This window comes from Euphorbia lathyris, chromosome 1 (assembly GCF_963576675.1).
Source record: "Euphorbia lathyris chromosome 1, ddEupLath1.1, whole genome shotgun sequence".
Lineage (NCBI taxonomy): Eukaryota > Viridiplantae > Streptophyta > Magnoliopsida > Malpighiales > Euphorbiaceae > Euphorbia > Euphorbia lathyris.
In genome coordinates this window covers 43,589,931-43,612,815 of record NC_088910.1, presented here as the reverse complement: position 1 = coordinate 43,612,815, position 22,885 = coordinate 43,589,931, and the positions used below count along the sequence as shown (strand labels likewise).

At 33.8% G+C, this 22,885-nt stretch overlaps 1 protein-coding gene across 1 annotated transcript in view; it reads left to right on the top strand.

Moving 5' to 3' along the window:
• Window positions 1-6,957: 6,957 nt before the first annotated feature.
• Window positions 6,958-22,885, top strand: part of LOC136230218 (protein MICRORCHIDIA 6-like) — a 29,052-nt gene continuing 13,124 nt past the window's right edge. The window contains exons 1-10 of the mRNA XM_066019221.1: window positions 6,958-7,277; window positions 7,503-7,899; window positions 8,199-8,286; window positions 16,003-16,232; window positions 17,469-17,543; window positions 17,650-17,684; window positions 18,026-18,104; window positions 18,210-18,299; window positions 18,374-18,449; window positions 19,922-20,000. Of these exons, the coding sequence (XP_065875293.1) occupies window positions 8,267-8,286; window positions 16,003-16,232; window positions 17,469-17,543; window positions 17,650-17,684; window positions 18,026-18,104; window positions 18,210-18,299; window positions 18,374-18,449; window positions 19,922-20,000 (684 nt within the window). The 5' untranslated portion in view covers window positions 6,958-7,277; window positions 7,503-7,899; window positions 8,199-8,266. The remainder of the gene's footprint in view (window positions 7,278-7,502; window positions 7,900-8,198; window positions 8,287-16,002; window positions 16,233-17,468; window positions 17,544-17,649; window positions 17,685-18,025; window positions 18,105-18,209; window positions 18,300-18,373; window positions 18,450-19,921; window positions 20,001-22,885) is intronic.

The following is a 22,885-nucleotide window of genomic DNA, read 5'->3' as shown; positions in this document are numbered from 1 at the left end:
CAAAACTTTAAGTATTTATATTTAGGGTAAATTTCAAATAAAACCCTTGTGGTTTCACTAATTTTTAGATAAAGGACTGCGGTTTACTTTTTGTCAAAACAAGGATTGCGGTTTCGCACTTTTAATAATGCTATTAAAACTATCTTTAACTAGTCGAAAACCCGTGCGATGCATGTGGTATGAAACTTTTATATAATTTAGATAAATAAATAAATTGACATATTTACTTTTAAATAATTTTATATCATGCTAAGAAAAAATTTATATTATATATATTTGAAATTAATATATATTTTTTAATGATAATTCAAATTAAATTAATTTTAAAAATAATTGACTACTTTTTTATAGAATTTTAACTAAAGATGAATGATTTATTTATTTTTACAAAATTCAATGATTTGTACTTTTTAGGAATTTTAATACATTTTCATATTCCAAATATTCTGTGAAACAATAATAATAAAATAGCAGATTAATTAAGAAATATATTAGAATATAATAAAAAACCAAAAATTGAATTAAACTATTAATTAAAATTAAATATTATATTTACGATACAAAATAATTACAATATAGGTTAAACAAAAATTGAATTAAACTATAATTAAAATTAAATATTATATCTACGATACAAAAGAATTACAATCTATGTTAAAATGGAAGCAACATTAATATATTATTCTATAAACTATTACAATCAATACTTTTCTAATGTTGCATATGAAGAAACTTTATCAATTCAATATGTTGCATATAAAAAAATAAAATTCGTAAGAATTAGTCACAAATTCATCTTGATGATAATTATTTTGGTTGATGGAATTTCATGATCACCAAGTATTCGAATTCAATTATTCATTCTGCTACAATAATCCAATATATCTAATTGAATCAGTTTAAGATGATGATTTCTCCTATTTTCATCTCGTAATATCTCATCAAGACATTCGATCAATTTGTTCTTTATTCTTTCACTATATAGAATATCAGTCATACTCGCAGATATCACTTATTTGACTTCATTAATAATTATATATTCTTGAATTTTGTAAGTAAGAAAAAGAAACAAAAGAATTGAAAAAAAAATGAAGGGATGAAAAAGATAATTAGGAGAGAACCATCTTCCTCTCGGGTTTTTTTTTTTGAAAATAAGAGAGAATGTCGAGACATAAGCGTATAAAGAGGAGAGTGAAAATATTTTTTGCACATTAATTAAACATTTTATTTTTTCTTAATGAAGTATTAAGTCCATAAATTAATTTTAGTTAAATAGAATTAAATCGCAATTGTAACCACTCAGTACAAAAAAAAACGTTTTATAATTAATATGTGAAATTAATTATATTAATTAGAATCATTATGCTCAACATTTGAGAATTTGAAGAGATTCAAATAATAATATTATCTTAATTAATATTTTTCAAAAATTTGTCCTATGATCATATTTCATTTTCATCTGTTAAAAACTCTTGAAATACTAACAATTATGTACGAATCATAATATAATAGTTAAAAATTATATAAGCCAATGTTGCAAAAGCAATTATCTCAATATCCATAATTAATGTACATTTTTAGGATTTTGAGCATCAAAATTTATTTTTATTTACCTTGATTTTGAATTCGTATCTAGCATAATCCACATTCTTCAAGAATAAACATCTTATCAAGCGTATTAGACGCTTACAATCTCCTTGTCTAGAAAATTGAGAAAAAATAACTTCTTGATAATAATAATAATAATAATAATAATAATAATAATATAACATAATTTATATTGAAATAAACTTCATTGTAAGTATAATATTCCAATATCTCTTTAATATTTTATTTAATATGTCTCAAACTTCAATGAACAACTATCGTGTGAAACTTTATATCTATTTGTACCAAAATGCATAAAAATAAAAAAATACAATCCACATCAATTAGCTAAACTCAAACTAAAAAAATGAGTGGATTTCAACATGTTCCGAATTAGAAAAATTAATCTAACTTCAATTAAAACTAAAAATTGAGTTCATAAAAAGCCGAAAATCTAAATTTTAGTTAGAGTTAACAATCAAAACGATAATATCTAGGAACATATACTAAAAAAGAATGCAAATATACAAAATATTTATTTTAGTCATTTTGAAAAATAAATAAATAAAAAAGAAAACATGGATAAGGTAGAGAGAGGTATGGAATCTGGATAACGACAGAAATGGAATTTCATCTCTGAAAGATGAAACTATAACAACAATTGTTTAATAAAAATAAAACAACAACACAATTGAGAAAGCCAAAAATTGAGTTCATATAAAGCCGAAAATCTAAATTTTAGTTAAGACTTAGCAATCGAAACGATAACACCTAGCAACATATACTAAAAAAGAATACAAATTTACAAAATCTTTATTTTAGTCATTTTGAAAAAAAAAAGACAAATAAAAAAGAAAACATGGATAAGGTAGCGAGAGGTATGGAACCTGGGTAACGACAGAAATAGAATTTCATCTCTGAAAAATGAAACTATAACAACTATTGTTTAATAAAAAAAAAAAACAACAACACAATTGAGAACAAAAATAACTACAACATATGAAAAAAAAATCGAATAATTACCTTGAGAAACATAAGAATTTCTTGTGATTTTTGACTTTTTTATGTTTTCCGGTTTTAGTTGTTCATGCATCTTCTATTTCTGTCGGATTTCTTCAATTGAAGATATCAGTTTGGAAAAAAAGACAAATAAAAAAGAAAACGTTGATAAGATAGCGATAGGTATAAAACCCGGGTAACAACAGAAATGAATCTGAAAGAAAAAACTATAACAACTATTGTTTAATAAAAATAAAACAACAACATAATTTAGAACAAAATAACTACAACATATGAAAAAAATCGAATATTTACCTTCAGAAATATAATACTATCTATCGTGACCAATGAATATAATGGTGGAATACTATCTATCATGCTTTATATAGAAGTTTATTTGTGACTTTTGGATTTCCTTTGCTTTGTGTTTTCTCATCTTCCCGTAACTCTTGCTTTCTTTTATTATCTTAATTAATAGGCTAGTAATTATTTAATATATTATAAATATAAATTTGTTATTTTTAATTAATTAAATATTTTTAATCTGATTTTTTACTACGTTGACAACTCATCAAAAAGACCTCTAAAACACTTCTTCTCATTTCTCTCTGCTTATAAATATAAATTTGTTATTTTTAATTAATTAAATATTTTTAATATGATTTTTCACTACGTTGACAACTCATCAAAAACACCTCTAAAACACTTCTTCTCATTTCTCTCTGCTTCCGTAATTATATATAGTATAGATGACCTGAAAATGAAAATTTTCAAGAATTAAAGTTGTTCAATGTCATATTTTCTATGGAACTACATTTTCGATTTTAGAAAATCATCTTTTTTGGAATTTTCTTTTTCTAAACATTAACTTTCTCTTTCTTTACCAAACATCATTTAAATAATCTCGAAATAAAAAAGTTGAAGAATTAAAGTTGCTTAGAATATTAGTAGTTCTTAAAATATGTCATTTTTGGAGTCGTTAATGGTGATTTTAATAGTATCAATCGAAAAAGTCATTATTTTGCTAAAGTTGAAAACCTCAGTCCTCGTTTTGACAAAAAGTAAATCACAATCCTTTATCTGAAAATTAGTGAAACCACAGGGGTTTTATTTAAAATTTACCCTTATATTTATCATAATATAATTTATGTTTATGGTGGGCTTATACCGGCCTGGATCGGGCCGGACCTGACAACATTTTTATGTGTCCAAACTTGACTAAATGGGCCTGGACCTGGACGGGCCGGACCGGGCGGGCTTATCGGCCCATGCCCAGGTCTAGTCATAAAAAGGTGATAGAAAAATTGAGGGGCCATAGGGTGTAGTTTATCCAATTATTTTATCAACATGTTGTTCAAATCCCATATATATATATTTTTTTTATAGAGATGAAGTCCAAATTTACTTATATCGTATTTGGAGAAGTGTAAACTTAACTCTAACGTTCAAAATGGTAAAAATTTATTTTTAATATTTCCAAACAAGATCAATTTTACCCTTTACGTAACGAATAATTTTGAAAGGACTGATTTATATATTACTTGATTGCGATGTTGGACTCTTCAAATATAAATATGTTTAAAACATTTACTATTTTAGTAGTAAATATACGGACAACTTGCCAAAATCTAAAAACCTAAATTTGACATGTATAAGTTAATTACAAAAAAAAAAAAAAAACTGCCCAAATATCTAAAATGTTTATTGTGTTATTAATATATTTCTAAGCAACATGACAAAATGCATGAAGTTTTTTCAATTTATGGATAAATTTATTTTAAAGGTTTGATGTGAGAATCAAAGATCTATCAAACCAACTCGTTTTAATTTTCCATTACTACGAGTAAAATTTATCTTACTTAAAAACATTAATAATAAAGTGAGTAAAATTTATCTTAAAAACATTAATAATAAAGTTTTACTATTTCATACGCTAAGATTGAAGTGAGTTCAGTAAAATTGATAAGGATAAATTTGAAATTTATACCATTTTTATATAATATTTGTGGGAGAATTATACCAATTGCTACTAACCTTTACTAATTTTCACGGTATGAATACTAAATTTCAAAACGTAATGTAAAATGTATTCAATTTTATACTTTTTAACATTATGACCACTAAACTTCAATCAACGCTTCAAAATGATTATTGACAACCTCAAAATAAAATCCATGAATTGAAAATATTTTATAGAACTTTAATTCTTAGAAATTTTCGTTTTCAAATCATTAGATATTGTTTGATTATACGAGAGAAAACACCATTAATAGTGATTTTGGAAAACATAAAATTATCTTTTCATGGTAAATGTTGTAATAAACAACTTTGATTCTTGAATATTTCAATTTTAAAGTTGTTAACAGTAATTTGAGGCATTAGTTAAATTTTAGTAGCCATAAGGTTAGAATGTATAAAGTTCAATGAATTTTATGTTACAATTTGAAGTTTATTAGCCAAACAGTGAAAATAATTAAAGTTCGGGATAAAGTGTAAAAGTACTTCCAACGTTTACAGTTAGGAGCAATTTTACCCCTTACATCTAAAATGATGCAATTTTTGTCTATAGCGTTGGCAGCCAAGAGTAATTTTACCCATAACATTGACAAGTTGGATCAATTTCAGATATTATTGTAAAACAAAGATATTTTGTTCCTTATTATCTACCAATTACATATCTGCTTGTTTAAAAAAAGATTTCATATTTTCTATGATTTAATAATAGATTTTCGCGTCTAATCATATGTCTATGATATGTTATTGATGAGTGATAAAATGATTTATATGTGAAGTGTAGATAACAAGATTCATGATCAAGAAGACAGTTTGATGAATTGTTTTTCAGACTGACCAAACTTAACAACGTAAAGGATAAAATTGATTTTGGTTGCTAATTTTAAAGATAAAGTTACAACATTTTAGAAAGGGTATTGTTAAACCCAGCCCCAAATTCCCACCCCTAGCCCCGTGAAAGGACAAAAATACCCTTTCATGGGTTTTGGGGAGGAAAAAGCTATTTTTTTTGCTCTCCCGACACTCGGGCGTGTGCCTATCACGCCTCACCTTGTGGTCGGGCGTGATAGCCCCACGCCTCACCGTGTGGTAGGACGTGATCGCTACACGCCCGACCAAACGGTGAGACGTGGGGCTATCACGCCCGACCACAAGGTGAGGCGTGATAGGCACACGCCCGTGTGTCGGGAGAGCAAAAAAAATAGCTAGTCCGCTATTGAATTAAATCCGTAAATACCTGTTACGTAAAAAAAATTAGTCCGCTGTTGAATTAAACCCGTAAAAAAATTAGTCCGCTATTGAATTTAACCCGTAAATACCTGAATTAACAAAATAAAAATTTAACTAAAATTAACAAAATAAAGATTTAGTTAAACTAAATTAAACAAAATAAAATTTACAACAACTAAAATTTACAACATAAAAATTTAGTTAAACTAAATTAAACAAACTAAAAATTACAAAAAATTAATTAAATTAATTAAAACCCCTCGGACGTATGAACATCACGCCCGACCTATGGTGCGGGCGTATGAACATCACGCCCGAACCATAGGTCGGACGTGATAGCCTCACGCCCGAACCACAGGTCGGGCGTGATATTCATACGCCGGAACCGTAGGTCGAGCGTGATGTTCATACGTCGGACTGCGATTCCGGCGTTTTTAAAAAATCACCCACAGATTCAATTTTTAAGCTTAAATCAAAAAACAAAAACGGTAAATCTTATTATTTTCGCTTTCCCTTTACGATTGTTGTTACACTCCATGTTTTGGTTCACAAATTAGTCCGGATTTGATCAAAGAGTGTGTAGGGTATTTGAGAGGTTTTGTGTTTTTTCAAATTTTGGGTAAAGGGTAGTTTGGTCTTTTCATGGGGCTAGGGGTGGGAATTCATGGCTGGGTTTAGTAATCCACTTTAGAAATTAGGATAAAATTACTTACAATTGCAAATGTTAGAGGTATTTTTTTTACATTATCCCTTAAAGTTCAGTGGCCATGAATGTATTTGGATCAAATATATGAATATCATAATTAAATACAAAGTTACAACTAATTAATATCATCCAATTTAATTCTTAATATGTCATTATTTTCTATATATTATAATTTTATACCATATGTTAAAAATTCTAAACCCTAATTCATAGATCATAAACTCTAGAAAATACATTCTAGATTTCTAATTTATAAATTCTATTCCTTAAAATATATTAAAAGTATTCATTTACTGGTTTAACATAATTTAAAATTATTACTTCATATAATTGTAGCTATTTTTAAAAAGTGAATTTATATGTAAATTGCCCCCAATCTATTTTACCTTAGACTTGCTACTATCAAAAAACATAAAATAAAAAACCTCATATGTGTACGGAAAGCACTCTCTGTTTTTGTATTTAACACTTTAGGTTTCTGCCTTTTCTGGGCGGGGCGCAAGAATGGTTTAAGCATTCGATGTGTGGGTTTAAGCTATAATAAAGTGTTTTGGAATCTCAAGGAGTATTATTGATTTTTCCCCTTTTGGCTCATTTATTGTGTGGGTCGCTGTTGGGGATTTTGTGCGTTTTATCAGATGTAATCCATTGTGTAGTATGAACAGTCTGAATTCAAAGAGCTGGAACTTCGTTGAACCAAAATCAAAATTTGTTTTGGCAAATCACTTGTTCAAGAAAAGAGGTAAGCGCTTGCATTCTATGCTATTCTCATATGTAAATTTGTCGCACACTAATAATCATTTGAAGTTTGGAGTATTTGTTTTGATTGAGAGATAGAGAGTGTGACAATGGAGGGATAAACCTTTTATACCAAGTATATCTAGAGGGGTGGAGTTAAATGAACCAGGTCAATCAATTTCAATTTATCTCAATAAAATCATTTAATTTCAAGTTTTATCTCAATTAGGTTACTTGAATGATGACATTGATGACATTGGTGACACATGAGCATGAGTCGACTCATATCTCGGACCAAAATAGTTTTTTTCCATCAAAATAACCATAGTTGTGAAAGGCGACCCAGGCGATCAAGCCACCGCCTTCTGTAATGGAAGGTGGGCGAAATTCGAAAGGCGACCGCCTTTCCACCGCAGGCGAGAGGCAGTCACCTTCAGGTCTAAGGTGATATTTAGGTCGCCTTTGGGTCTCTGGTGATATTTAGGGTAAAAAATGGAGTAACTGTAATCAGACTGTTTGTGCGATTGCGATAGAAAGAAAGGGAGGGTTCTCTATGTCCAATTGGAAGACTTCATCTCCTCCAGGCTTCTCTGCTCTGTTCTAACTTCTATTTTTCGATCTAAAAGGTATATACTTCAACAACTTTACTTTTCTCTCTTCTCTGCTCTGTTCTAACTTCTATTTCTTACTTCCATCTTCTTAGTTTCTTTTCTTCTTCTCTTACTTTTCTTGGTTCTCAGTGTTATGCTTCCCAAATTTTTATAACTTGTTCTAATTGTTATGCTGCTTAAATTTTTATGAAATTTTGTGAAGTTTTTACAAGTTTATTATTAGTTGTTGTTGTGTTGTGCAAGTTTATTATTTGTTTTGTTATGTTTATTGTTAGTTATTAGTTCTTAAGTGTTATGCTGCCTGAATTTTGCAGGCTTTTCATGAGTATTAGTAATTCTAATACATCGAAAGCTACACAAAAATCGGATTCTTGTTGGAAGTATGTGCAAGAGGTCAAGGCGGTGAGCTCAAATGATCTAAGATACGCATGAATGATTTAGTTTTTTGTTTTTTACAACTTTAGAAGTTAAACTAGTCAATTTGAGTTATGATTTTATTTTTTGTGTTTTTCTAATTCTTTTGTCGCCTCGCGTGCGAGAGGCGGCCGCCTCGCCTCGCCTCAAAGCGATATTTTGCCCTTATCGCCTCGGTTCGCCTTTCGCCTTTCGCCTTTCGCAACTATGAAAATAACCGATACATGGCTCTCAAGTGTCATTTCGGTCAGAGATTTGAGTTGACTCATGCTGACGTGTTACCCGTGTCATCATTCCGATGTTTTTTGAAACCAAGCAAATTCATTAATGAGCCAACAAAGGGCAAAAGTTCAACATAGAATTGGAAATAAAATTCGGAACATAACTAAATAAGGTAGGACAAGTAGAGAAACGAGACGACTGGGCCAGTGCGTGAGCCACCTCATTAACTTGTCTTCGAACAAAACATTCTGAGTAAGATACATTAGAGAGTAAAATGGTTTTGCAGGTATTGATATTGTCTCCAAATTCAGTAAGGTCGTCTTCCGTTGAATAAATAGCCTCTGCAACTAGCCTCGAATCAGTTTCAAAAATAACATTTTCCAGTTGCTGTTCTGCTATCCATCAAAGTCCATGTAATAGAGCAATACCTTCACATTATTTAGCTGGATACAACCTGTCGATTGGAGCTGTTCGACTCGCGAGGAAGAGTCCATCAGAATTACGAAGAACAGCCCCTGCTCCCGCCCTGTACTGATGCGAGAATATGCCAGCATCAACATTGCATTTCAAAAAATTATGTGGGGGACGGTGCCATAGCCGACAGACCTGTACTGCATTCGCTGGTTGTTAAGTTTGTGCCTCTTGTGATAATTCCCAGCTGGGTAGTGTTTCAGCGGCTGTTACTGTAATTTGCGTCGGATGGACCGGCCTGTACTGCCAAATCTTTTCGTTTCGTGTCTTCCACATGCTCTAAAGCAGCATCATCACTTTCCGTTTATCAAATTCGGATATGCTTCCGAGTAGAGCAAACAAGAATTCCCAGAAACTGTCAACTTGTTGAGCTTGAGTTTCCACAACCGTCAACAGCCGTGCGTCTATCCATAGTCGCTTAGTTACTGAGCATTTGACTCCCAGGTGCCAGGTGTCCTCCAGGTCGCATCCACATAGTACACATGTAGTTGGGACAACAACTTGTTTATCAATTAATCGGGTCCTTGTGGGAAGGCAGTTTCGTGCAAGTCTCCAGTTGAAGAATCTCACCTTCCATGGTACAACAGTGCCCCAAATTAGCTTCCAGTCTGCATCGATATGGAGAGGATCAGTTGGCTCCAATTCTGTAACTGCCAGTTTATAGGTGCTTTTGACCGAATATCTGCCATTAGTAGTACATTGCCAAATAATTGAGTCCGGGCTTTGGTGTTGCGGTCTGGGGATTTTTAAAATTTCTTCCACATCCTTATGATTAAATAGTTCTTTAATCATCTCCACACCCCAATCCAATGGGTGAGGGATAAAAAGATCACATACCTTAAGATTCTCCATACCCGGTATTTGAGATGTCACGATTTTACTGTTTTGTTCATTTCGGAGCCATCTGTCAGTCTAGACATTGATGGCAGTACCATCTCCCACCTTCCACCGGAACCCTTCTTTTAACAATAATTGAGAATTCCAAATGCTCCTCCATATGTAACTAGGAGAGTGCCCAAGTTTAGCACTCAAAAAATCCCTTGAACAATAATATTTAACTTTGAAGATCTTACTAGCAAGAGAGTCGAGATTTGAGATAAATCGCCAACCTTATTTTCCCAACATTGCCAAGTTGAAGGTAGTGAAATTTCTGAAATTAAGCCCCCCATGAGTACTTACGCATAATTTCTCCCATGATAGCCAGTTAATGCCGCGATTGTCACCTTGTTTACTACCCCACCAAAATGAGTTGAGCATCCGTTGCAGCTCGTCAGCAGTTGAGACGAGGAGTAAGAAGACGCTCATGAAATAGATTGGCATAGCTTGTCCAACAGTATGAATGAGAATGGCCTTACCTGCTTTTGAGAGTGGTTTACCCCTCCATTTTTGAAGCTTCTGCCAAAGACGATTTTTGAAACAAGCAAAGGTAGCTTTTTTTCTTCGTCCAACCAAAGAGGGTAGTCCCAGGTATCTGCCTGTATTCATTGGCTCAGTGACTTCCAGTATGTGCGAAAAAGCCAATGATAGCTCAGGAGCCACATTACTGCTACACATGACTCCCGACTTGCCAAAGTTGACCGCTTGCCTAGAAGCCAACTCATATCTTAGCAAGAGTTCTTTAATTATCCTGCATTCATCAATGTTAGCCTTGAAAAACAAAAAAGCATCATCAGCGAAAAGTAAATGAGTCTGTTCCGCATCATTCAAAGTCGCAGTCAGTCCTTCAGCACACAGTAGAAATAGATACAGTGATAATGGGTCTCCTTGCCGAAGACCTCTTTTAGGAAGGATATGTCCGACGACCTTTGAATTCGCTTTCACATAGTACTGAACTGTCATTATACACTGCATAATCAAATCACCCATCGTTCAGCAAAACCCATCTTCAGCTGAGTAGCCTTGAGGTAATTCCAGTCAACTCTGTTGTATGCTTTGCTGATGTGAATTTTAAGCGCTACCTCCCCATTTTTCTTACAAGTGTTACACTTGATGCTGTGTATAACCTCAAAAGCAATTAGGACATTGTCATGGATGGAGCGATTTTTTAGAAATGCTTATTGATTTTCAGATATGACTGAAGGGAGTGCTCTTTGAAGGCGATTGGCAAGGACCTTTGCAACAATTTTGTAGACCACATTGTAGAGTGCAATTGGTCTTAAGTCTTTCATACTTTTTGGTATATCACATTTGGGAATCAAGGTTATAATTGAATCATTTACCTTATCCGGAAAAATCCCACTTTGTAGCCATTGGCTGCCGGCAGTGAATACCTCATCGCCAATTAAGTGCCAATTTTTTTAATATAAGCCAGCATTAAACCCGTCAGGGTGAGGTGCTTTCTCGGGTCCTATCTCGAATAGTGCCTTGCGAAATTCTTCTTTAAGGAATGGGGCTAGTAGTCTCCGATTCCGATCTTCAGTAACTGTTGGGGATACAGTCTGTAGCACCTCTTGAAAAGAACAGGCTGTTATCATATAAATTGACAAAGTAATTTTTTGCTACCTGGCAAAGTTCAGCGTTCGAAGTCACCCACTGTCCATCGCTATTTCTGAGTTTTGGGATGAAATTACGACGCTTTCGGCTTGAAGCGTAATTCTGGAAGAAGCGCGTGTTAATATCCCCCTCCTGTAACCACTGCACTTTAGTCCTCTGCCTCCAATGATCCTCTTCTTGTACTAACAATTTAATCAACGAATTTCTGACCTGTTCATAATTCTTAGCCGCTGTTACAGAATTGTGTAAACGAAGTTTTTCCAGCTCCTGCTCCAATCTGCGCACTTCCATTCGGAAATTGCGATTGATGTTGAGGCCCCATCGTGTGAGACTCCAGACAGCGTTTCAAGTTTATGCTCCAATTTGTCGTTGCTACATTTCTGCCATTCCAGTTCAACTAGTTCAATCAGTGATGGCTCCCTCATCCATTTGCTTTCAAATTGAATTTTTTTCTGGTATCGGGTCTGAGCTAAATCATCAGTCTGTAATAAGGTGGGTGAATGGTCAGAGCATGGCGCCAGTGTGTTAATTGTTGAGCCGTTTGGGAATTGACTTCTCCAGTTCGCTGAACAAAAAGCCATGTCAAGTTTTTCTTGTACCTCGTTTGGCTTTCCACGATGCTGTATCTAGGTAAAGGGATAACCTTCCATCTGTAATTGAATAAGCCCACAATCAGCAATGGCTTCACGGAATCCTTCGAGACACCACTCTGGATGTTCAACTAAACCCTTTTTTTCATTCTGCATCAGTAGGTCATTAAAGTCGCCTATAATTGCCCAAGGGAGCGAAGATGATGTTGCTAGGTTCCTTAGAATGTCCCACTAGGCCTTTCGACGAGATCGTTCAGGGCATCCGTAGAAGCCAGTTAATCGCCATCTTGCCTGCTCTCGATACGTGACTTCAATATCAATGTGATTAATTGAGAAAGATATTGAAGAGCACCAGCTAACTTCTCTCCATAGCACACAAATCCCACCACTATGTCCCACACAGTCCACATTAAAACATCCTGCAAATCCAATTGATGTTCGTATACTTTCCATTCTAGACGTTCCGACTAACGTTTCAAAAAGGAAGATTATGTCAGGCTTGTGAGCTCGAACCAGCTCACACAATATTGGAACTGCCTTGGTACTTCAACCCTCGGCAATTCTAGCTCAAAATCCTCATTTATAAAGGCAAGCTCATCCCTCCGAGCTTGCCAATTGTCCATTTTTTTGAGTCGGACAGTCCTCTGGTTTTTCCTGCATCAATATCCATTTCATTCAAACCACAATTTTCTTTGTTGGGCACCCCTCCTATAGCCTTTTGTGGCGTTTTTTCCTCTCTCCTGCGCTTCCGTTCTTCGCCTATCTCCAATCCGTCCTCAGCATTCTCCTTACCGACTGCCTGATCCGGATTCAGTTGAAGTTGCAATAAATTAGCCCCAAATTGTGAAGCAGTGGTTGTAGATTGCTAGGTCCACTGAGTGTAGCAAGTGGTTGTCGAGCGGAAGTTGATACATTTCTAGATTCAGTAGCCATCTGACTTGATTCAGTATGGCCCTGTGTGCTCACTTCTTCCTTAGCCATCATTCACCCCCATCGCTGTGTGTCTCCGACCCATTGCCCTCAGTGACACATCCTAGAGCCGTTGAATCTGCTCTTCTGGTAGTTGGAAATGCTGCTCACATTGTCTGTCTAGATGCCCAATTCTGCCACATATGAAGCAAAAGGTAGACAACCTTTCGTATCTAAAGTAGCACATTAACCATTCTCCTCCAGTACGGCGTATCTTCTTTTCACGCTTGAGTGGCTAGCGATTATCAATAGCAACTCTGAGCCTCATATAATTCTGGTTGACAGGTCGCTGATTGTTTGGATCGTAGGTCATGAATCCTCCTACAAAATTGGCCAATGCCTGACCCACCTGTTCTGTAAAGAAACATGTTGTTAAGCCGTGGACCTGTACCCAGAAAGCAACTTTGTGTATTGGTACATTCCGATGCTTTTTAATCACTGAAATCGGCGGAATGACCTAATTGAGACAAAACTTAAAGTTTAATGATTTTATTGAGACAATATGAAGTTGAGTCCGTGACCAATGATGCATTTAACCAGAGGGGGTGGTATAAGTTAACTTATTTAGATGGAAAAGTCTAATTTGTCCCTCAAGTTTTATTATTTATTCCATTTTGTTGTGTTTTGAAAATTTAGTAGGGTGTTCCAAATATTTCTCAAGTTAATTTTAATCTTTAAACTTTTAAAAACCTAAGTTTGTCTATATATTATTGTAGTGTCAATGTCAAATAAAATTAATTAAATTTAATCTATCATCTTAAAATATATTAGTTATTCCATTTTTTGTGTTTTGAAAATTTAATATAGTGATATCATGTAGTTAAATAAATGATATCATGTAGTTAAATAAATGAGAGAAATATAACTGTATATTGTGATTGCATTACAACCTACTTATATACATCTAGGAACTATACAAAGAAACTCGATCAATTAACATTAATGCTAAATATCCTATTTTAGGAAGGACAGCTAGATATCGTATTTTAGGAAGGATAGCTAGCATACAACAGTTCACGTTCCACATTCCGTAACATTTATGAATTCTTCCTTTAGACCAAACAAGATAAGGGTATTAACCTTTCTTATGCCTTCCTCTCAATCAAGCAAGGGAAAAGTCAATCCTTTGTTTTCTACTCAAATAATTCTTTTAGGCTTAAAGCACTATTTGCCCCCCCCTAACTTTTCCAAAAAATATCCATTTGATCTTTGATATATTATTTGGTCACATTTGGCTCTAGCCTATCTCATTTGGTGAAATTTCACCCAATTTGGATGGAGACTTGACAAAATCGTTATCTCCCTCACATGTGGTGATATTTTGACACCTAGACTTACATGTGGCATGTCTTGAAGTTTTTACCACATAGATTTTCATATGTGAAAATAATTAATTAGATTAAAAAAAATTAAAAAACAAATGCCTAAACTAATATCTATCAAATCGAAGTATCAAAATATCACCATGTGTCAATGACATAATGGTTCTGTTGAGTCTACATCCAAATTGGGTACAATTTCACCAATTAGATGGGGCCAAATGTGGCCAAATATTAGGTCTGATGACAAAGGAGAAAATTTTGGACTGGTTTGGGGCCAGTGCTTTAAGTCTTTCTTTTAATTACCCTTACATGACCCCATCCAATTAGATCCAAAATTTCCTCATTTTTTTTCCTATTCTTCGTGTTATAAATCTTCTTGAATGCCTTTATCTAAATTTTTTCCAGCAATTTTTGTACTTCAATTTGACTTAGTTAGCAATTGTAGTTTTAATTGGATAATCTAGTCACTATAACAAATCTTTCAGACTAATTGTCTCGATAGAAACATGGATGATGATGCTCCATTTAACGTAGAACGAGACCAGATTTGTTAGGTAGAGATTAGATTATGCGAAATTGAAATAGAAAAACTAACTAAGCTCAAACTTGAAATATAAGATCTTACTAAAGAAATTCAGGCAAGTACAATGGCCAAAATATAGCTTTTTCCTGTATTCCAAAGAGAAGCACCAAGATTACGTTTATCTATTTATATTTATTGACAAGCTCTTCTGAACAGATGCCCATCTATATGAATGAAACCTTGCCAGCTTCTTTCTACCCCAGTAAAGTCATTGTCTATGTTGGCTTCCTTATTGCGAATGTGATGCGTCAACTCTTACCTTCCGATGTGGAGGAAAACATATTTCACATTCTCTACTTTACTGTATATTAGTGACTTCATCAATAAACTGTAGGTTGGAACAGGTTGGAGCTCTTTTTCCCTTAACAAGGACTCGGTTCAAGTCTTGTGAATAACGAAAACAGTTATTAGTCGAGTTTTATCCCATTGAAGATTCCTCACGGCTCGAATTAGATTCAATTCAATGTTTAAGACCACAAAAAGTAAAACACTAGTGACCATCAAAAAGTATGCAACTATGAGAAAAAAACCCTCTTTTTTGTACAATTGGTTTTAAATTAGGCACTTATCTTGTTTAAAGATGTCGATTTATGAGTTGTAAGGGTTTCAATATTTTGTTTTTTTTCTTCTTCCATAAAACGAGTAAACAAAAGCAAACATACATTGTTCCAATTTTTCGTTTGGACAAGGCGTTCCTAAACATAATGGAGTGTCGCATAGTCCAATTATGTACTAAGTAATAATAGTACTTATGCATTGAGATATGGTTTTGTCACAAGTCTTTTTTGGTTTGATATTGGGTTCTATGGTTCATTGTTTGAATAGTTACAAAATGTTGCACTTATTTTAAATACGATAATGTTACTTCAGTTTTTCGCACTATATCCTTGAATTTTAGTTTTTCTTTATATCTAAAAATAATGACTTTATGATAAAAAAAAATAAAAAAAATAATGACTTTGACTTTTTCTTTTAAATGATTATTATGTTCATAATAATTGACTGTCCACCATCTTCTGCTAAGCAACTTTATATAAATATTGTACTTATGTAGTGATACTGGGATTGGAATAGCTGAAATGGAAGTTAAACTGGAGTCAGAGGGTGGGTTTCAGAAGAAAAATAGTGAGAATGTCTCACTAGCCAAGCATCGAAGGTCAGAATCTCCTGTGGATGACACCGGTGTTTCTTTTGCAACAACCATATGCCCAGCACCACTTTGTCGTCAATTTTGGAAAGCTGGGAACTACACTGACACTTTTGCTTCCAAGGCCACCGTTCACAGTATGTACTCCCTCTTTCAGTTTGAAATAATTGAAAATACTATGTTGCAAGTCCATTGAGTCATGTAGAGGGACCAAAAATTGCGTTTTGCTATAAAGTTCTGGTGTTATTGGTTAAATTGTTTGCATTTTTTGTTAGGATCGTTAAAAGGCATTTGAATAATCAAAACATAGAAACCTAGTTTTTTGAATTTCTCATATGTTCTACAATTTGTTTCTTTTAGCTCTAATATCATGAATGATGTGGAGTTCAATAAAATTATAAAGTTATGCAATTTAGTCATGAATAATTTTAAATGTGTGCTTAAGTTTTATTTTTTCTTGGTGACTGTCAACAAGATGGTAGAACAGTTCAAACAAGTTGATCAGCATTTTGGTTAAGCTTGAATTATCTAATGATTTTGAAAAAGTGATATTGGCTTATTTGTGTAATTGTGCACTGTAAATTATCATTTGATTACAGAAAAAAATGTTACAATTTTAACTGTAGGAATTTTATTTGTAGCATTTTATTTTGTTCAATGGAAAGTTACTCACTACAATTTGATGGCTGACTTTGCAAATTCGAATTTGCACAATCTTGAATAAATTTCTTCACTAATGAATGTCAGCAACAAAACTCATCGGTATATATAATTGCATTGAAATTTTAGGTTCTTAAATTTTAGTTCAGTGACTAGGTGGTTTAGGTGAATTTAATTGTTTGTGTTATTTATTTGATAGCTTGTTGAATCCAAGATATTTAGCAAGCAAAACATTTCAGCTGCAAGTAAAGCCTGTTATTGTGTTCAATAGCAGCCAGTAATTGCTAGCAACTTCTTACCAAAAACTTTGCTTTGTAATCAGCTATAATAAGTTACCATTTAGCTGATATTTCGAAACCTTATTGGGCTAAAAAATTAACAAATTGAAGGTTTAGTGCTATTCTGCATTATGTGATGATAAGTTCAGGAATTAATAGCCAATCCATTGAGTGGGTATTTAACAATATGATGTCCAAATAGCTTATCAGCAGCAGTTTGGTTTGTTCGTAGTGTTAAGGATCAGCCAAAAAATTGGTTCTAACACAAGCTAATGTAGTATTGAATAACCATATGGGATTTTCGAGTTTTATTTTTTTCTTTCTCAATGATAAACCTTGTAGAATTCATATGAACTTGTGAATGTTTATTGATGCTTGATCTATTGTTTCATTTCATAGATTTTTTTTTTAAGGTTTATTTTACTTGTGGGGCAGATGGAAAGAATTATCTCAATGTCCACCCTATGTTTCTTCATTCAAATGCCACTTCACATCAATGGGCCTTCGGTGGTACGTAGACTAATGTTAATGTTTGTTCCGTTTTGTGTACTTTCTTGATGATGTATTGAACTTGCTATTGGTGTATTGCTTACTATCTTATACCCCATGTTTGCAGCAATAGCAGAGTTGCTTGATAACGCAGTTGATGAGGTAACTTTTAAAGATAGAAAAATGCAATTTTTTTAGTCTAAAAATTGAATAGTTAATCATTGTGTTAATTTTTGTTTATATAAATATCACACATACCAGAATTAGTCATTGTGCTTTTTAATTGTAAATTACTATTTTACCGAACACTATTATCAATCAACTATCAGCTACAAGCTATCTTTGATAGCTATCAGCTTTGAGTTGCATAATTCGCCATTTACGCAATAGGTTACAAATATGTGTTGACTGGTTAAGTGTATTATAGTGTTTTATCTTTTTACATGTGGATATCATCGGCTGATGTCATTGCTATCCATTTCCCTATTCTTTGTGTTGAATAGATCCAAAATGGAGCCACTTTTGTCATTGTAGATAAAATTGCAAATCCAAGAAATGGAAGTCCATCATTGTTAATCCGAGGTATTTGAAGTTCTATCGTTTAGTTTTTTTTTTTTTTTTTGATATAAAATTTATATAGATAAGACAATACCTAAATCTTGGTCCAAAACTCAAACATGCATCCAGATGACGGTGGCGGAATGGATCCTGAAGCAATGCGACATTGTATGAGTTTTGGATATTCAGATAAAAAATCCAAATCAACTATAGGACAATGTATGGATCTTTTTCATGATCTACAAGTTATATTATCCTTTTTTGTATTTGTAGACTAATTGTTGGTTTTTTAGACGGTAATGGCTTTAAGACCAGCACCATGAGACTTGGGGCAGATGCTATTGTCTTCAGTCGCCATTTACGCGATAGGTTTGGCTGCAATACTGAAATTTCATGCTGATATTTTACTCGAGTTTGGTTGTTTCCATTTGCTATCTGGCAATATGATTGTTTATAGCATCCAAGATTGTGCCAATATCTTATTACTTATCTTCACTCTTATTATTTATATTTAATGAGAGGAATATTTTGATGGGAAAAACTTTAGGGCATTTTCTTATAGTTATTGTTATTTTCTATGAATGTTCCTCGTAAATCAATTTTTCACTCATTCCTTGCGTTCAATTCCACTTCGTCTTCTGTAAAACAAATTCAGAAGTTAACTTTTTGTTTAGATGTTCGTGTGTATTATTGTTTGGTTTCTTCCTTCTGGTTATGGATAATCTGAGAGCAGTATAGTGCCCACATATCTAAGAGCTTGTATTGTCTTTTAAATTTAAGGGACAAGATGGTGTTGTATTTATTTGCCATCTTTATGCTTTCTGCTTCTGGGCCAATACAACACTGTCTTCCAGTGTTAAATGTGATTGCGAGTCTGTACTTCGTTGAGTTTTTGTCTTGTGCCTACTGCTTAGACCAGTATGATACATTCTTTATATTTGTAATTATTTCTAACAATAATATTTCCTTTACTATTAAAATGGTTAGAAAAATACATCTGTTCTACTCATCCCTGCCTCTTTCTTCATAGTGCTTAATCTTATATATTCTGGAATTGATTTCTTATGAATATGTTTAATACATTTCACTCTAGAGCATCATGCAAAAATTACTTACTAATTTTGTGCAACTGATGTCAAAAAAAAAGATTTCAAAAGATAACTGACTTTGACTTGCATGTCAAGATGGACCTTTTTTCTTATTATATCTAGTCAAATTATTGAGTTAAGAACAGATACATTTAATCTCATGGACCAATTTGCAAGATTTTGGAAGAAGAAAATAAATTACAATTATGCTCTAATCTCCAGGGGTTTCCTAATGGACAATAAAATGCATGATCATGAAGTTTATGGAATCCATCCCTTGGTTTTTTGTTTCAAACTCTGAAGAAACTGAGTTTTGGGAATGTTGCTTTGAATTTAAGGTTTTTAGGGACTAAGGCTCTAGATTGATCTTTGAAAAAGTAACAGCAGAATTTTTTTAATGCTTCTTTCGTTTTGTGCTTGCTTTTCTGTAGTTCAAGTTGAGAAGCATGGCTAGATTTTACTCTTGTGGAATGTTTTATGCAAGAAAATTTTGTGAGCCTGAAACTTAACATTGTTTTTGGTATAAAGTCTGCCATTATTATCTCTCATTGCTGAGATCACTTTGTTGCTGTGCTTGACAGAATTGTTTGATATGTTAGATAAATTGATGATCCACTGCCAATCAAATAAGCATAGTTTTGTGAAAAGATCAATGACAAATTGTGGTAAAGTTTTCTTGTATTGGTATTTGGTATTGTTGTGCAATATGAGGCCAATTAAGCTTCTTACCTTATTGATTTGTTGAATGAACAGCACCTTAACTCAAAGCATTGGCCTTCTCTCTTATACATTTTTATCACGAACGGGCTACGACAGGATAGTAGTGCCCATGGTGAGTTTCATTTACACACTTGAGCATCAATTTAATTTCTGATTCTTGCCATTTATATTTCAATAAGCATCCTGTGCCTACTTGTTTATTGGAGCTGTTTAGATTTTGTTTCATTTTCAATGTGGCAATTATATGAAGTGTGCCTTTTATAGATAATCTGACAATGAGTTAAAGGTATAGTTATTTATTTTTATGCCATATAGCGGTAGTGAGATGTGCTCTCTGTTAGGGGTAATTCAAGTATGTTGATAGTTCTATTAAGTTATGAGTGTGATGAGGGAAGGAATGGAATTGTTGTTTGGTTCGAGGCCCTCTACTCTTATTTTCTGGATGGATTTGGGGGTTTTCCCATTTCTCCACTCTATCTATTACTTTATGTTGGGTTTCATATATTCATTGAATAATATCAGTTCATTCTTATTGGTTTCCTTTCTGTGATTTGTATCTGTTGTTTGTTTTTTACACTTGTTTGTATCAATTGGTTCGACCTGTTGGATCCATTATGGAGAACGACGAATTACCAATGGATCCATTACACTTGTTTGTGTCAAAGTTGAGTGATTTTATTGAGACAAATTGAAGTTGAGTGACAATTTTAAGACAACCATGTAAGTTCAGTGACCATTTTAAGACAACCATGTAAGTTCAGTGACCAATTGTGCATTTAACCCTTGGATATAATGATACTTGGGATTTGGTAAATTTACCTATTGGCAAGAAATCTGTCGGATGTGCTGTGAAAGTCAATTCTTATGGTTCTGTTGCTCGTTTAAAGGCTCGCCTTGTTGCAAAGGGCTATGCTCAGATTATTCTGACACCTCTCTAGTTGCCAAAATTACCTCTATTTGTCGTTTTATCTCGCTGGCTACCCGCTCTAATTGGCCATTGCATTAGCTAGATATAAAAAATGCTTTTCTATTTGGTGATTTTCAAGAAGAGGTTTACATAGAACAACCACGAGGGTTTGTTGCTTAGAGGGAGTATGGCAAAGTTTGTCGTCACCGCAAATCACTATATGGGTTGAAACAAAGTCCTCGAGCATGGTTTGGAAAATTTAGCCAAGCAGTTGAGGATTTTGGGATGAAGAAGTGCAACTGTAATCACTCTGTCTTTTATAAACATTCTGTTTCGGGTACCATTCTTCTTGTCGTCTATATAGACGATATTGTTATTACTGGGAGTGACATTTCAGGAATCTGGTCTTTGAAGTTGTTTCTCCATGGTCAGTTTCGGGTAAATTACATTTGTAACAAGCTGGGCATGATAATATAATATCTATGCTCCAGCTTGAGGGGAGTGTAATGTATATATATATATATATTGAGGTGTACAGCTTTAAGTAACTATTTATTAGTTTAGGTAGTAATTAGAATTTATTCCTAGTTACAGTCCCTATGTATATATACATATCACATTCTCATAATCAGATATTCAGTTTTCTCTCAATCTTGTCTATATAACTATAAGTACTATTTTATCTCCTATTTCAAGGGACACAAATCAATGTTAAGTACTATTTTATCTCCTATTTCAAGGGACACAAATCAATGTTCAAGACCAAAGGATAGAATTAAGAGGGAACATATCCAGCAATGGGAGAGAAGATGGTTAAAATTGGGACAGCTGAAATTAGACATGCAGTTAGAGGTGGCAGGTAAGATAAAAAAAAAAAAAGGGCGGCCCGGTCGCATTACGCGTCCCCGCTGAGCGAGGGTCCGGGGAGGGGTCCCACCACATGGGTGTATTGGGGGCAAGCCTTCCCTTGCCAATTTAATTGGCAAGAGGCCGCTCCTAAGACTCGAACCCGTGACCTCTGGTCACACGGCAACAACGTTTTACCGTTGCGCCAAGGCTCGCCCTCGTGGCAGGTAAGATAATGGCCAATATTATTTTGATTGGAGAGACCAGTTGTTTGCTTGATTTTTGTTTTCTGCTGAAGCTTCAAACTTTTGGAAGGGTTTTCAATGAGGAAGCAAAGGCTGGTTTCCTGAGGTTATTAATCATAAGATTATTCTTGTACTGACATTAATTTGTTTAAAAAATGTCATGACTGTGGAGGCAGAGAATTCTTTACGGTTGAGACTATGTTGGGACTGGGTTACCTTTTGTTCCTCTTAGTTGGCAAAGACCAGGTTCATGCTTGGAGCAACATCATAAGTTTTTCAGCCAAAGTTCCATGTTTTCCGTATAAGATAGTCTGTTTTGGCAAATTGTCGCAGAAGTTAGCTTTTCTGTTTTGGATGCTAACCAAATTATTTCATCTTTCCACTTGAAACTATTTGGACAACTCTTTAAAGATTGTGGCAATTGTGATTTGGTTGCTCCAAATGTTCTATTTCCTAAAAGGGACGCAGTGTTCCAATGCTTGATTCCATGGAAGACTACAGGATTTGAAGGGTGCCTCTCGAAAGGATGGATCTGCATTCAACCAACAAAAATCCTCGTTTGTGGGAGAGTATTGATAGAGAATGTGATAATGAGTTAGAGGATATAATTAGCTACTTATGATTCGTATAGAGGTGGAGAGCTGCGATGTGTTTTAGGGGTAATTCAGGTATTTTGTAGGGTATTTCTAGTAGGTGGAGAGTTTAAGGAGGGCAGGAATAAAATTGTTGGTTGGCTTGTTGTCTCTACTCTTTGAGTAGAGAAGAACTTAGGTTCTGGGTTGATTTGGGGATTTCTCCCATTTCTGCTTTGCATCTGTTACTTTCTGTTGGGTTCGTATCTTCATTCAATATTATCAGTTCATCCTTCTTGGTTTCGTTTCTGTGATTTGTATCTGTTTGCTTTTTACACTTGTTTCTATCAGTCTTGCACATGCCATAGCCTTGTGCTTTGACTCTTGCGCCCATTTGATGAATTAGTAGCTGATTTGATGAATAATG